This window comes from Propithecus coquereli, unplaced genomic scaffold (genome assembly GCF_000956105.1).
Source record: "Propithecus coquereli isolate 6110/MARCELLA unplaced genomic scaffold, Pcoq_1.0 Scaffold762, whole genome shotgun sequence".
Lineage (NCBI taxonomy): Eukaryota > Metazoa > Chordata > Mammalia > Primates > Indriidae > Propithecus > Propithecus coquereli.
Window position 1 is genome coordinate 464,892 of NW_012153752.1, and position 15,057 is coordinate 479,948.

A 15,057-nucleotide genomic window follows, 5' to 3' on the forward strand; every position below is an offset into this window, starting at 1 on the left:
ATAAGGGAAGAAGTTTAAATTTGATGTCCTTTGGGAATACAAAGCCTTGACCAAGTGATTTTTCAGGACCCATCCGTGATAGGTCATGAAAGAAACCTCTTCTGAGGTCTCTCTGAGGAATAAAGTATCGTTAAGCACAGATGATTAGTGGCCAGTTACTGCAGCTTCTCCAGCAGGAGAGGTCAATCTGCTAGGTATTCTGTGCAGACAGAGAGATGATTAAAATTGAGAGGTTCTAAACTTGAGGTATAGCAACTGGGAATGAGCCATTTCTAAATCTGCCAGCCTTGTTTCCCTCATACTAAAAATAACCTCAATGAATTAAAAATGAAAGAAGAAGATGATCCTTAGCTAACATGAGGGTAGAATTCAGGGACATTCAGATGGGGACCAGCATGCCTGCTGACCTCCAGCTTCTCCCCAGTGTCCTCCCACTTTTCCCCATCTTTGCCCTTCTCCCCCTCCACCCAATTCAAAACTGATGAAAGGTTGAGACTGACTCTGAACATTGGGAGACAGTAGAGGTTAAGCACATACACAATCTGCTTTGTACTTAACTATAAAACAGGGAAAATAACTCAGTCCCTACTCAGGGTAAAACAGGAATGCCAATGTTGCAGTGAGGAGTAAATGAAGTAATTTATACAGAGTACTGATATGGTAGCCATTATTATTAGCTGCTTCCATAAAATGGAGATTTCTTTTGAAATTAATAAAAGCAGTCCTTGCTCTAAAGATAACAAAAAGTACCTCCTGTAGATCAGTAAATTGTTGGTTTCTAACACCTGTCAAACAATAACAGACTAGCAGGATGCTTGTTCCCATTCCCTAAAGAGCAAAACCCAGATCATTAGTTCTCCAAGAATAGCAATAGTTCCCAGAAAAGCAACATCAGCATCACCTGGAAACTTGCTAGAAATGCAAGTTCTTGGGCCTCACCCATGTCCCACTATATCAGAAACTCTGGGAATGGGACCCTGCAATCTGTGTTTTAACAAGACCTCCAAGTGATGCTGATGCATGCTAGTGTGAGAACCATGATATACTAGAGTTTTAAGTGCTGTCACAAAAATCTTAATTCTGTGCAAGGCACATTGTTAGTAAAACAAAAAGTGCTATTCACATAAGCCCTTTGTCTTATCAAATTTGTTCGTGTTTTTCTCACAAATGTATAGTATACAATATTCTTAGGTTTTTGTTCTGTGCTTTGTCACAGTTTATATAATTATCTGAATAAAGAATCTGAAATTTGGGGATTCCATTTTAATATGATAATTTGTATTTTTGGCAAAACAATTTAAGTTAAATTATACTTTCTTGCACATAAGCATAATAAACCAATTGATTATTTCATGGAAAATAATAAACCTGTTCATTTCTGGTGCTCTGAAATGGAAACAATAGTAGTGGCTGCAATTGTCAGGACTAGTTCTAAAGCAAACGCTAAAGCAAAAATAAACTCTACAGCAAGTAGCCTTTTTGGTCACCAAGGAAAAATGCCCCCTAATTCATTGCTACTTGGATCATGACTAGAGGAGCTTCTTCTGTTCTCATTCCAACACAATGTGGCCAAGAACAGATATGAGTAAAAAGGATTGTCATTTGGCAAAACTTGTACAGGTTTAAAATAGTTCCTTATCCAGACCTCTAAGACTTATTTCTGAGGATACTGAGGGCATGTCCTATGGTATTTGGATCCGGATACAATCGGGACAACTGAAAGGTGTGATGTGCTATGTGATCTTCACAAAGTTACTTAATTTCTCTCTGCCTCAAGTTCCTCCTCTGTAAAATGGGGATAATGGTACTTACAGGATCATTGCAGGAATTATATATCTTACCACATGTAAAGTGCCTAGAGCAGTGACTGGCACTTAGCAATCACCCCATTCATGTTTATTTTTATTACAGAAATGTAGACTAATTTTAGCCCCAAACTCTTTCCCTGCTTATCATTAATGGATAACAAACTACTGCAACCTAGACTAGTATGACCCCTTGCCATCCTAGCCCATTCAGGTTCTTTGTAGAGCAGAGAATTCGAAGATGAACACTGCATTAGAAAAAGAAAATTAGGATATTATTTAGTCAGCCAGTCAGTGAAGTTAGCAAATATTTAGTGAGTAACTACTCTCTTCCAACCACTGGATTACATCTGTGAGTAAAGTTGACCTGGGTTCTACCTTCATAAAAAGAGATCTTATGGGAAAGATAGGCATAAAAAAAATAATCACACAAATTCATAGCATACCTAATTACAATTTGTGATTATTGCTACTAAGGAAAATTGTTCTGCTAAATGTGTAAAAGGGGAGGAACACTCAGCCAGAATTCATGTACTTTCTTACAAAGCATTGTCCTGAGCTGGTGGCCAATCCTGGTTGGGGACATGGTGCTAGAGAGAAAAGCATGGGCCATTTCTGAAGGCCATTCTTGTAGGTCACACTAACAGATTTTAGTTTTTATATTGAAGGCAATGAGACACCTTTCAGAAATTTCCGATTTTGGAATGGTCAATCCTAGCTCAGCACGTGAGAGCAAAAGTGTCAGGGAGACCAATTAGGAGATCATTTTGATAGTCTAGGTAAGAAACTATATGGTGGGTCCTGTTAGTGTTACATATACGTACACCTTGAGTATCCTTTCCTTAAGCCGATATGACCAGGCAAATGAGGGTTATGATAATATACTGCTTTGCAAACAATTCATCTTATTTGTTTTATTCTATCTATACAAATACTACATATTTTTTATAGAAATTTTAGAAAACAGAGAAGTATAATAAAGGAAATAAAAATCACCATAATCCTTCAGCTATCTGCAACTATAATCCTACAACCAACTCAAATATTTTTTCTAATTATAAAAGTAATACATTATCATTATATAATATATAATCATTATATCATTATAATCAGTATATTATATCACAATACTGTATATCTATATCATTATATATATAATGTGTAATCATGATATCATTATAAAATTTTTTTGAAATAAGATACAACTTTCTTATAATCCTACAGCCCATCCTTTTTTTAGTGTTAAAATGTGTTATTTCTGGGGTAAAGATGTGTTGCATGTGTCTTACAAAAATGTAAATGATAGTGTAAATACACTTGTGTGTCCTGTTTTTATACTTAATATTATTACATAAATATTTTCGGTAGTCATTGAGAATTCTTGAAAAGCTTAAATTTTAATTAGTCTGTTCCTGCTGCTGTAACAAAATACTACAGACTTGGTAATTTATAAATAATAGAAACTTATTTCCCACCATTCTGGAGGCTAGAAGGTCCAAGATCAAAGTGTCAGCAGATGTGGTATCTGGTGAGGACTCTTTCTCTGCTTCCAAGATGGTGACTTGTTGCTGTGTCCTCCAGAGGGGATGAACACTGTCCTCACATGGTGAAAGGGATGGAAGGGCAAAAAGGGCCAAACTTGCTCCCTCAAGCCCTTTTATAAGGGCACTAATCCTATCTGTGTGGGTGGAGCCCTTATGACCTAATCACTTCCCCAAAGGCTTCACCTCTTAACAGCATCGCCTTGGGAATTATGATTGCAATACATGAATTTGATGGGGACACATTTATTTAGACCGTCGCAGTATATCAGTCATATGTATGTACTATAATTTAGTTACCCAGCATCTTATTATTGAACATTTAGATTCTTTTCAACTTTTCATCATTATATTTAAGTCTGAGGTGGACTTCCTTTGTTTCTACCTCTCTTTTTCTGGTAATAGAGACATTTATTCTCACCCTTGTACTTGTTTACCTGGTAAATGATGTGGTAAAGCACTGTGGCCTCTGTAACATGGTATCCTGGCCTAGGAGTCTTTATTATTTTGCTCTAATGAACCAAGATAATAGGTGATGGGGGTATGGAAACCATGTTATACAAAAGATGGATTAAGCAATCAGGGATGTTTATGGGAGATAAAAGAAAGTGAGACATTTCAGAGATCATGACATGGAAGGAGTAGACTTGCTCTATATTTATCCAGAGGTGAGTCCCAGTACCAATAGGTAGAAATCTCAAAGAAGCATATTTCAGTTCAATATAGTAATAGCAAAAATTTATATAGTGCTTACTCGCTTACTCTGTACCAAGTACTGTTCTAAGCATGTATTAAGTTACATAATCCTCTCAATATCCTATGTATTAAGCACTATCATTATCCCCATTTTACAAATGAGGAAACTGAGGCCCAGGTAGGTTAAATAACTTGTGCAAGATCACACAGTTAGTAAGTGGTGAAGCCAGTATTCACAGTATTCACACCCAGGCATTTGTAGCCCTAACTTATTCCATTCTACAAACTTTTATTGTGTACTTGTCATATAACAGGCAGTGTGTTCAGAACTGAAAGCATATATACGATTGAACTACTGACTAGACTCCTGATCTCAATGAGCTAACAGTCAAATGCACAAGACTGCCACATAAAAAAAGAGGTGTACTATAATGTGGTGAGCCCTATGAGAGAGATATATCAGAGTGCTATAAGAGCCGGAAGAGGGCCCTTAACCCAAACTGGAATTTCAAGGAAGAAAAGTAGAAGGCTTCATCTAGGCTCAGTGGAAAAATGCCATGTTTTATTAACAATTCTGCCATGGGCACAGGATAAGGAGACAAGCTTGCTTCATATTTATTGATTTGGGGGTTGTACCCTTTTCTAAACCAAGATGTTTAATAAAGGAACTCCTGAATTGGGAAGAGAATTGGATTCCCTCACTGTTTGCAAAACTACAATTACTTAGTTTCACCCTCACGATTTAGACCATATCTGAGTTCCACTTGTATCATTATTTACTTAATATGCTTCTTTAAATGATCTGACTTATTTTACTAAAATAAATTTCATCCAAAATAACATTACCATAAATGGAAAGCCAGTTTTACTCTCCATAAATAGAAGGTAACCAAAAAAATAAAAATAAATACATACTATTAGAAAATATCTATCTATGTACCACCTAAAATAATCTTTCATATCATCCTGGGATGCATGCCACATGTTGAAAAACATTGGATTAAATAACCTCTTCAAGCTCTTCCTATACCAACATTGTGTGATTGGGTGAATAACTCTTCCTATATGTGCCTCCAATGTTTTATTTTCAGTGTATCTGTATATTATTTTCTCCACTTGTTCATGTAGTCCTGATCATTTCAGTTGTGTGTTTACACCATTTAAACAGTGTCACTGCCTTTATCTCTATGACATGCTAATTAGACTGTCATCCCTGAGCAGATCATTTATCTCACCTTAGGAAGTGAATTACTACTGCTAATCTGCCTGCCTTATTCTTTTAAATTCACTGCTGGCCTGGCTTGAGAAGGAAATATCCTGTCATTGTGGCTCCACAGTAGACTGTTCCCACTACACTTGTGGTATTGACTTGAGGGGAAAGGACTACCACAGTGCAAGACCATTTGGACAAATGAAGGACAGAGGAAATAAAGAATAAAGCTGCAGTACTTCAATGGGTGTGTTAGCTGAAAGGTTTTAAGAAAGCACCAAAGACATACTCCCCACCCCCTTCTTTCTTCTCTCCCTTTTAATTTCTGAGGGAAGTGATACGATTGCAATGGGCAGAAGGGTAAAAGTCTATCTCCTATTGTTTTGAGGGAAAGTGGGAGATGGACACCACCCTTCTGTTGGGGAAGTGAGAGCTGCTTGTGGTAAGTAACACAAGAACGATAAGCATGAGCCTGCCTTCAGAGGCCTGTAGGGCCCTGACGTCTCTCTGTATTATCTCAGTGATAAAGAAGTTCCTGTTCTATTTATACATTTCCTTTAAAAATCTCATATATTTATTTGTTTAATATTAAGGACGGATACAAGTATTTTTCTTATATACTCAATAGGATACTTCCCTGACTCAAGAATATACATTTGGGGGACAAAGCCAAGGATGTTATCCCTTTCCTACAGGTGAGGCTGAGGCTCCCAGTTTTTCTTGTTTGATTTGGTTGCTGATAATAAGGCCTCTTCCCTCCTCCAATTTATGGGTGTGGTACTTTTTAGGATCTAAAATGGTGTGAAACATTCATGTATACCCAACCCCCATCCCCAACATACACACACACACACACACACACACACACACACACACACATAACCCTACCTATTCAAGCTCTTTGCTCCTAAAGTTAGCAGCCTGAGGCACAACCAAATTTATAGGACTCAGCAGGCCTGCTAGAGCTTGTCTGGGATGGTGCTGTGACAGAATTTCAAACCCTGGTCACATGCTCCTGGCCCATCGGCCATTGCTAAGCTGAATTGAATCATGCCTCTGAATGTCTCAAGCAAGCAGTTTAGTTGTTGATTTTTATAAATTGCTTTATTTATATATACAGAGACAGCGGTTATGGAGAACATGAGGCCATGGTCTCAACATCTATGGCCAGAGAGAGACTCAATTCAAAGCTGATAGATTTCACAGCTGCCATTGCTATGAAAAATAGTTAACCTTTAATGAGAGCTTTGTGCCAGGCACTGTGCTTTGTAGGCTATAATCTCTTTAGGGGCTGATTTTGTAGGGCCTGAAGATTATACAATTTGTGGAACCCTCTTTAAGAAAAATAAAATGTTCCACAAAAATAAATAAATGGGACCTGATCAAATTAAAAAGTTCTGCACAGCCAAAGAAACTATCACGAGAGCAAACAGACAACCTACAGAATGGGAGAAAATATTCACATGCTACACATCCGATAAAGGGCTGATAACTAGAATCTATTTAGAACTCAGGAAAATCAGCAAGAAAAAATCAAACAACCCTGTCAAAAAGTGGGCAAAGGACATGAACAGAAACTTTTCAAAAGAAGATAGAATAACGGCCATCAAACATATGAAGAAATGCAAATCAAAACCATAATGAGGCCGAGCGCAGTGGCTCACGCCTGTAATCCTAGCACTCTGGGAGGCCGAGGCGGGTGGATTGTTTGAGCTCAGGAATTCGAGACCAACCTGAGCAAGAGCGAGACCCCTTCTCTACTAAAAATAGAAAGAAATTAGCTGCACAACTAAAAATATATAGAAAAAATTAGCCAGGCATGGTGGCACATGCCTGTAGTCCCAACTACTCGGGAGGCTGAGGCAGGAGGATCGCTTGAGCCCAGGAGTTTGAGGTTGCTGTGAGCTAGGCTGACACCACGGCACTCCAGCCCGGGAAACACAGTGAGACTCTGTTCAAAAAAAAAAAAAAAAAACCATAATGAGATATCACTTACCCCAGTGAGAATGGCCTCTATCAAAAAGTCCCAAAACAATAAATGTTGGCGTGCATGCGGAGAGATAAGAACACTCATACACTGCTGGTGGGACTGCAAACTAGTGCAACCTCTGTGGAAAGCAATATGGAGATACCTCAAAGAGATACGAGTAGATCTACCATTTGATCCAGCAATCCCATTACTGGGCATATACCCCAAAGAACAAAAGACATTCTATAAAAAAGACATCTGCACTCGAATGTTTATAGCAACACAATTCACAATTGCAAAGATGTGGAAACAACCCAAGTGTCCATCAATACATGAGTGGATTAATAAAATTGGTATATGTATACCATGGAGTACTATTCAGCTACAATAAACAGTGGTGATATAGCACCTCTTATATTATCCTGGATAGAGCTGGAACCCATTCTACTAAGTGAAGTATCCCAAGGATGGAAAAATAAGCACCACATGTACTCACCATCAAATTGGTTTTAACTGATCAACACCTAAGTGCACATACAGGAATAACATTTATCAGGAGTCAGGCAGATGGCCGGGGGGAGGAGGGGATGGGTATATACATACATAATGAGTGCGATGTGCACCGTCTGGGGGATGGACATGCTTGAAGCTCTGACTCGGGTAGGGCAAGGACAGTATATTTAACCTAAACATTTGTACCCCCATAATATGTTGAAATTTAAAAAAAATCTAAAACCGCCACAAAAACTGATGAGGCAAGCCCCCGGCCTGGCCTTTCCACCTGGCAACCTGGTCTCCCACAGGCCGTGTCACCAGAGCCCAGCCCTGCACCACTGGAGCAACTGTCCCACAGCTGATTTGCTTTGGACTGCTCTGAATAAATGTTGTAGATTAGAAAAAAAAAAAGAAAAATACAATGTTCCATTCCTCCCAGAGTCTTGGAAAGGGGCCGCAAAACTTAAGCTTAATTAATTTTACTGTAAAGCCACCTCCACGTCTTATTTAATCTTTTTGATAATTCTGTGAAGTATTAGCAGTATATCATTAAGAGAAATAGGTGAGGAAACTAATGTTTCAAGATAGATGTGAAGCCACTTGCCCAAGATTGCACAGCTTGTAAGCTGAATCATTGCTTTATTCCCACAATCTCCTTCCAGGCTTTCTCCTGTCAGCTAACTAGATTTCCTTCTCCAAAATATCTTTGTCCTTTGCTGGCAGTAAACTTAGCACTGTCCTCTGGGACATGTGAAGAACTCAACACAGGTTCACCATTAGCAGAGGGGTAAAAGGTCTCCTTCTAGCTGAGCTAGCAGGAGGAATATGCCCTCTGGGGAACTGCAGAGCAAGAAGAAGAGTGGGTGAGGAGAACAATTTTGTTCCTAGTAGGTCTGAGCTATGCCCCAGTTTCAGCTACATTTTTGTTGTTCCATGCACAACAGTGACTTAAGAATGCAGGTTTTTCTGTTTATATACTGCCTGACTTCCCTACCCAATCCTGCCCTGTAGCTTCACCCTGCTGGGCCCTAAACTCCCCTTCCATTTCCCCACCCTTCCTCTCTTCATCCTATTCTTTCCCACCTTCCTCTCAGCCCCTGTTCTCAAGCCTTATTGTTGTTCTTCTGGGAGCAGGGAGGGTGGAGTCCTCTTACTGAGGCTTTTCTTCCTCCCCTCCCTTCATCCCTCAGACTGGGCTCCACCCTGGTAGTTTGTCAGCCAGCTTTCAGGAAGAAGAGGAGGAGGAGGAGAAGCTGGAAGATGAAGAGAAGAAAGAGGGGAAGGAAAGAACAGCATCTCCTAGGTCCTGACACATGGAGTGTCTGCATACTTCTCAGCTGCCTTTCATCAGGTTCCATGCTTAATTTAACTCTTATACTCCTCATCTGTTTCTTTTGGTATATAGAAGAAAACACAAGCTGCTTCTTTAAGGAGTCGGTCTCCCTGAGGCCTAGGGTGGGATGAAAGGAGTTGAAGATATTGTAGGTTACTGTTTGGTTTACTTCTTAAGCCAGCTAAAGAAAGGATAGCCTGTGGTGCTTCCTAGAAAGAGAGGGAAACTGATCATGACTTCTAGTTCTCCATACCTGCTCCCTCACACCCTGTCCTGTGACACAGACAACACCAAATACATGCTGATTATTGATGTTTCAAGAGGCAAATATTAGTAATATAAAGGAAAAGTCCTGCATTTGCCATTAACTGTGGTCATTGGGTACCTAGTTCCCTGTCAACCACCTTTGGGTCCTAATTTGAGTCAGACAGAGGCCATCCCTAAAAGACTTGAAGGAGAAATGTGGACTAATAGGCTGTATATAGTGAAACTGAGGGCTCCTCCACTGGAGCTCCTTTGAGAGAATGGATGTTCTCATTTTTCTCCCTAACACCTAGCATTGTTCTTGATATAGCACAGATGCTCAATACATTTTATTGACTAAATTGGATGGAAAAATGGATAGGGAAGAATCTTGGAGTTTTTTCCCAAGTTTCAATAATGTACTTCATGTTTTCCAAAAACTGAATTTGCCATCCAAGTTCTAAGTTTTCCCCACAAATAAAGTTCAGGCAGTATTTTAAAAACAAACAAAAAATTAGGGCTTAACATAAATTAGTTAACGAGAAGGATTTTTAATAAAATATAAACTGTTTAGCTATCTGCATATGGATAGTTCTTCTTGATAAGCTTTTCCAAATTGAACAAGGAACTGATGACCTTAAGGAACACCTAGTATAGACAAAGAATTCTAGTGGCTACTCTTTTCAAAATTTTACCTCAATTATGTACTCATCTTCATCTGCACATTACAAAACTCCATTCATTCTTGATATAAACAGTTCAATGTCCTTCACACACTTGAATCTAAGAGAAAACCTTCTAATGTTGCTGAAAATAGCCTTGGTTGGAGTGGTGAGAATCCTACATTGAGTGATACTCCTCAAATTTTATACACTGAGAAACTAAGACTCCAAGGGATAAAGTGATTCATTTTTTAAAGAATGTGTAGAGAATTATACATTTGTCTATATGGTTCCATGTTAATATATCTTATCTTGTAAGCTGGGCAGGCATGCAGATCATGGTAAAGAGATATGGTACAGTGAGACAGGGAGTTCTTTATAAAACCCCTACTACAGAGACATTCTTTTATGCAACAAATACATATGTGTATTTAATTTCTGTCCCTCAGTTTCCTTATTTGTAAAATGGGGATAGTAATAATACCTACCCACAGAATTGTCAGAAGGATTCAATGAGTACACACACACACACACACACACACACACACACATATATGGCTTAGAACAGAGCTTGGTACATAGTTAATGCTCAATAACCATTATTGTTGTTAATAATAATAGTACTTGGCATCCAGGTTACAGAAATGACAACATCTGGTGCTTAACCTGAGGAACTTTATAGTCTAGTAGGAAGAGGCAATTATATCAACAAATATGTGCCCTGAGGTAGAGATGGGCACAGAGGTAGCCATGGTCAGTTTTAGCTGAAGGGATTAAGTAAGGAGGGGAGGTGACCTTGAGTTAGTCCTTTCAAGGAGATGGACAGAGAGCTTAGGCTATTTCAGACAGAGAAAGTAAGGGGACCCAAGGCATAGAGGTTGGAAACAGCCTGGTATTCTCAGGGATCTGTGATCTGCAATCCAGGTAAGGCCCAGGAGAGCAGCAAAAGCTCTGCTGCTTGAGAGGTAGGCAGGAGCCAGGGCACAGCAGGTTAAAGGATGAGTTCCAGGGTGCTATCTTGGATATTGGGGTGCATGATGGTGTCATTCAGGTAGTTGGTGAACTATAGGAGGAAGAACAGAGTGTTTGGGGGGAAGAAAGGAGGAAGAGATGCTTAGAATACATTCATGCAGAAATATCAATTAAGCAAGTGGGTATAAGTGTTGAGAAGTACTGGGCTCTGACCCTCAGTTTCCTTATTTTTTTTAAAAAAGGGCACAGAGTATAATAGTACCTACTTTCCAGGGTTGTTACCAGGAATAAATGGAAAAGTGATGAATATAAAAGCACCTGGCCTAGTGACTTGTTCACATATTAGGTGCTGAATACATAACAGCTATTATTATTTCCCCTGTCTTTCTGCTCCCTCCTTCTGCTTTGTTTCTTGTCTCTCTTTTCTTTCCTCCCCTCTAAAAGAATTGCGGTAGGGAAGAGGCACTGAAAAGGGGCTGTGGTTGCTTGTGACTTCCTGGCCTATTAAAATGAGCTAGAGAGGGACTTTCAGGCAAGGGCAAAGAAATCCTGGAAATGTGGCTCCTATACTATGGATTCAGCTCCACAGGGATCTTCACCAATGCCTGGCTGAGAGGCAGTCTGGGGGCGGGGGGGCGGGTGTTGAGAACTCTATTCTTAGAGGTCTGGTATCTGGGAGACTGAGAAAGCCTGTCTTAAGTCTCCCCGCTGGGCCATACTGTATTGGCAGCAATTCATCTTCAACTCCTCCTTCTTCTCCACCCACCCCTTCACCCTCACCTTCTTTCCTTATCTCTTGCTAGAAAATGTACCCAATTCCAATATCCTTTCCTTTTAGCTTCCTCCCTAAGAAGACACTGTGACCTCGCTGTCTTTGCTAGTGTCACATTGTTATCATGGAGAGCTAGGAGGGTAAAGCGTTTCTAGTTGCCGGCTTTTTTGCTTTCCCCTTTCCCCCATCCCTTTCTTCCTAGACAGCTCCCAGCCCCAATCTCCGTACACTTTTCACCCTCCCTTGGAGAGTTAGTATAACCGGAGTAAATAGGTGACCAAGCAGTGTGCTCGCAAGCCTCTTTTTGGGACAGATAAGGAACTGAAATTGAATCGAGTTGTACCTGCTGCAGCTGGAGACTGAGGAAGGCGGCCGCCAGGGGCGAGGCCAGCTCTCTCTCGGCTCAGGGCCCCGCCCCAACCCCTCTCTCCTCCCTCTTCCCTCCTCCCTCCTTCTTCCGCCTCCTCAGCTCCACCCTTCTCCACCTCCTTCTACTTTGCACTTTCCTCTAGCGGCCGCCTGTCCCCTTTAAGGAACTCCACCCTAGGTGGAGTCCTATGATAGTCACACCTCTCCTCTGGGCCTAGCCCAGCCAGAAAAAGACGGAGTCACTCCACCCACTCAGGTTGCCTAGAGATCACTTTAGGTTCTGACCCGTGTGGGGCGCGAGGTCCCCAGTGGGGCAGCTAGGTAGCTCCAAGAAATCCGGCGCCAGAGGACCTGCACGAGTTGCTGCCATTTTTCGCTGAAGCCCCTGCCCTGGGCTGATGTTCTATATGTTTCTAGCGATCATCGGCATTTTCTCCTCCCTTCTTTCTTTTTAGGAAGGCGCTGGGGTGTGCGGCGGCAACAGCGGCGGTGAAGGGATCCTCTTGTGATATCTCCTCGTGGGTTCCCGTCTTGAAAGATTCCTTCTCCGCCTCAACTTTGTGTTCAAGCAGTGCTTTGGGATTTGGGTTGGTGTTCCTAGCCCCCACCCCAGGCCCTCTCCTTTTCAAGGGTGTGTGGAATTCAGAGGATGGGTGGAGAGTGGGCTTGGCCGGAATTGAATTGGTGGAGGTAAAAGGAGAATGGAGAATCTTAAGCCTTGGCCACTTTGGCCCAGCGAACCCACTTTATTTTTAGCCAAGGAAAGGCTACAAGGGCGAGGATTCTTTTTAGGAAGTATGTTCTGCCGGCCCCTGATTTTTGGGTTGGATGCTTGAGAGCTTTTGTTTCCCTTGTTTCGAGGGTGGCCCAGCTGAGTCTGAATCGATTCCCTCCCCTTTCGCCCCCCTCCCTATTTTCCAGCTGGGAGAAAAAGGGGAGGTGGGGGGCCGAGAAGGAGAAGAAGAGAGCGCGTCGCTTGGCGCGCTGTCAGACAGGGGCGGGTGTGAGGGGAACAGCTGTCTTGAGATCAGCTCAGGAGTATGAGCCTCCCGGAGGACGGCATGAGCTCTGGACATTTCAGGAGTCCTCAGCTAGTGACATGGGCGGTAAGTGACTCCGGGATGAGAACCCACCCACTCCCGTCTCTTCAGTCTAGATTCTACCCACCCCCTAGCCTTCCTGCTACCCCCACACGCCCCACTTCTCCTTGGGTTTTAGCAGTGGACGAGGCGGGTGCGCAGGCGGAAGGGTAAGAACGCTATGTGGAATCAAATGAAACTCAAGGGAAAATGACTTTGCTGAAGGGTTGGGCAAAGAGGGGCTAAGAAGGGGAGGGGGTACTTTTGGGGATCTTCGTGAGAGAAGTGAAAGGGGCCAAGAATGGATGGATTTGTCTAGTTTATTCAGCCCTGGCTCAGCGCTCTGAATCCTCCCTAAGCGGTAAGGTTTGTTTTTGGCTTAACCTCACACAGCCAAAGTCGCAGCCAGAGAGAATAGGATTCAGAAGGTCAAAGCTCCCAGGTAACCCCCTTAAGCAGTAGCGGGTACCTAGAGATGCTTCTAAAAAGAGGAAGGAGGGGACAGGAGGTCAAGGTGTGAACCTAGGCTATTGAGGGCACTGAGGTGAGGCCCTGGAAGCAGCTACGGGGGAGGAGCTGCTTTGGGCGTGCCGGCTCTTTAAGGAGGGGCTGAGCTTGGTTGGAGGAGGAACCCTGAGCCTAGGCCCTGTCCCGGCCCTTTAAGATGTGGCCAAGGAGGTTGGTTCCTCTGTGTAGGTGGAAGCTTGGGCCAAAATGCTGTGACTGTGGGAGCGAATCCACTTGCTTAGCCACTTGGCGGAGCTGTCTTTTTGTGGGCTTTTTTTTTTTTTTAACTCTAAGAATTCGGGGAAGCATAAATCACATCCAAACAGGTGGCCAAAGGAACAATGTCTTGTTTCCTTTGGTATAGTCTTCATTGAGAAGAAAAACATTTATTAAGCGCCTCTCTGTCGCCCAGTGTGATAATAACTGGGCAAAGAGAATAATCTTAAATTTGAGTTTGAAACTGATGAGACTGTGATGGTTTGGAGTAACAGAAAGGCCTGCTTTGAAACACTAGTACCACCACTTAACTAACTGCATGACCCTGGGCATTGATTTTTTCTCCTCTATAGAATGCAGATTAATAGTTCCATCTCAAAAGATTTGGGGGTAGATTAAACACTATAGTGTATGTGACAGAGGATGGCACTTGTATCTCAGTTTCACTTCCTTTTCTTATTGAGTTTGGGACTCTTGCTCGTGAGCACTGCTGATAAAATTAGTGCTTTGCTGCCCTTCAAACACCTTCCAGATGCGGTAAAAGGAGATCTGGGAAGACTGAATTAGCTTGGCCAAAGGCTGAGGCTAGAAAAGAGGTTTTATTTGCTTTTAATTTAACATTGTTCCCAGTGGACTTTATCACCGCTAAGAGAAAGGGCCACTAGCCTGCCTTTCCTTTTATCCTTTTATCCTTTGCTCAACTTAACCGGCATGATATATATAACCAACAGGACCTTTGGACAACAAAAACCAGTGACTTATAAAAGACTTCATCCTATTCTTCAGAGTTTGGGGAAAACCCTTATATGAAAAGTGTTAATCTTTGGTGACTGTTGGGAACACAGAGAATAGGTGGGGAACGGTATCTTCAGATAAGCTTGGAGGGTAGACAGGCAGAAAATGTAGGAAGAGTAGAAATATAACCTCAAAAATAAAAATGAGAAATGCATCTATCTAATCTATCCTCAAGACCAAGGTAGTTAATGGCTCTACTTTCAGAGCCTTTGGGAGCTACAGATCCCTCTTGTTTAGGCTTTCAGGATACATTGGAAAGAAAAACCCCTAAACCAGATCACCAGCAGTACTCTCATTGTTTTAGTATGAGCATTTCTGAAATGGGGTTCTTATTGGCTCAGATAATTGAATTCCAATAACCAAGATACAAAGCTTAGTCTAGTCCTCATTCAT

General features: G+C 41.7%; 1 protein-coding gene across 1 annotated transcript in view; it reads left to right on the forward strand.

The window, feature by feature from the left end:
• Positions 1–12,225: 12,225 nt before the first annotated feature.
• KLF8 (Kruppel-like factor 8) overlaps positions 12,226–15,057 on the forward strand; it is a 66,985-nt gene continuing 64,153 nt past the window's right edge. The window contains exons 1-2 of the mRNA XM_012662409.1: positions 12,226–12,635; positions 12,989–13,173. Of these exons, the coding sequence (XP_012517863.1) occupies positions 13,167–13,173 (7 nt within the window). The 5' untranslated portion in view covers positions 12,226–12,635; positions 12,989–13,166. The remainder of the gene's footprint in view (positions 12,636–12,988; positions 13,174–15,057) is intronic.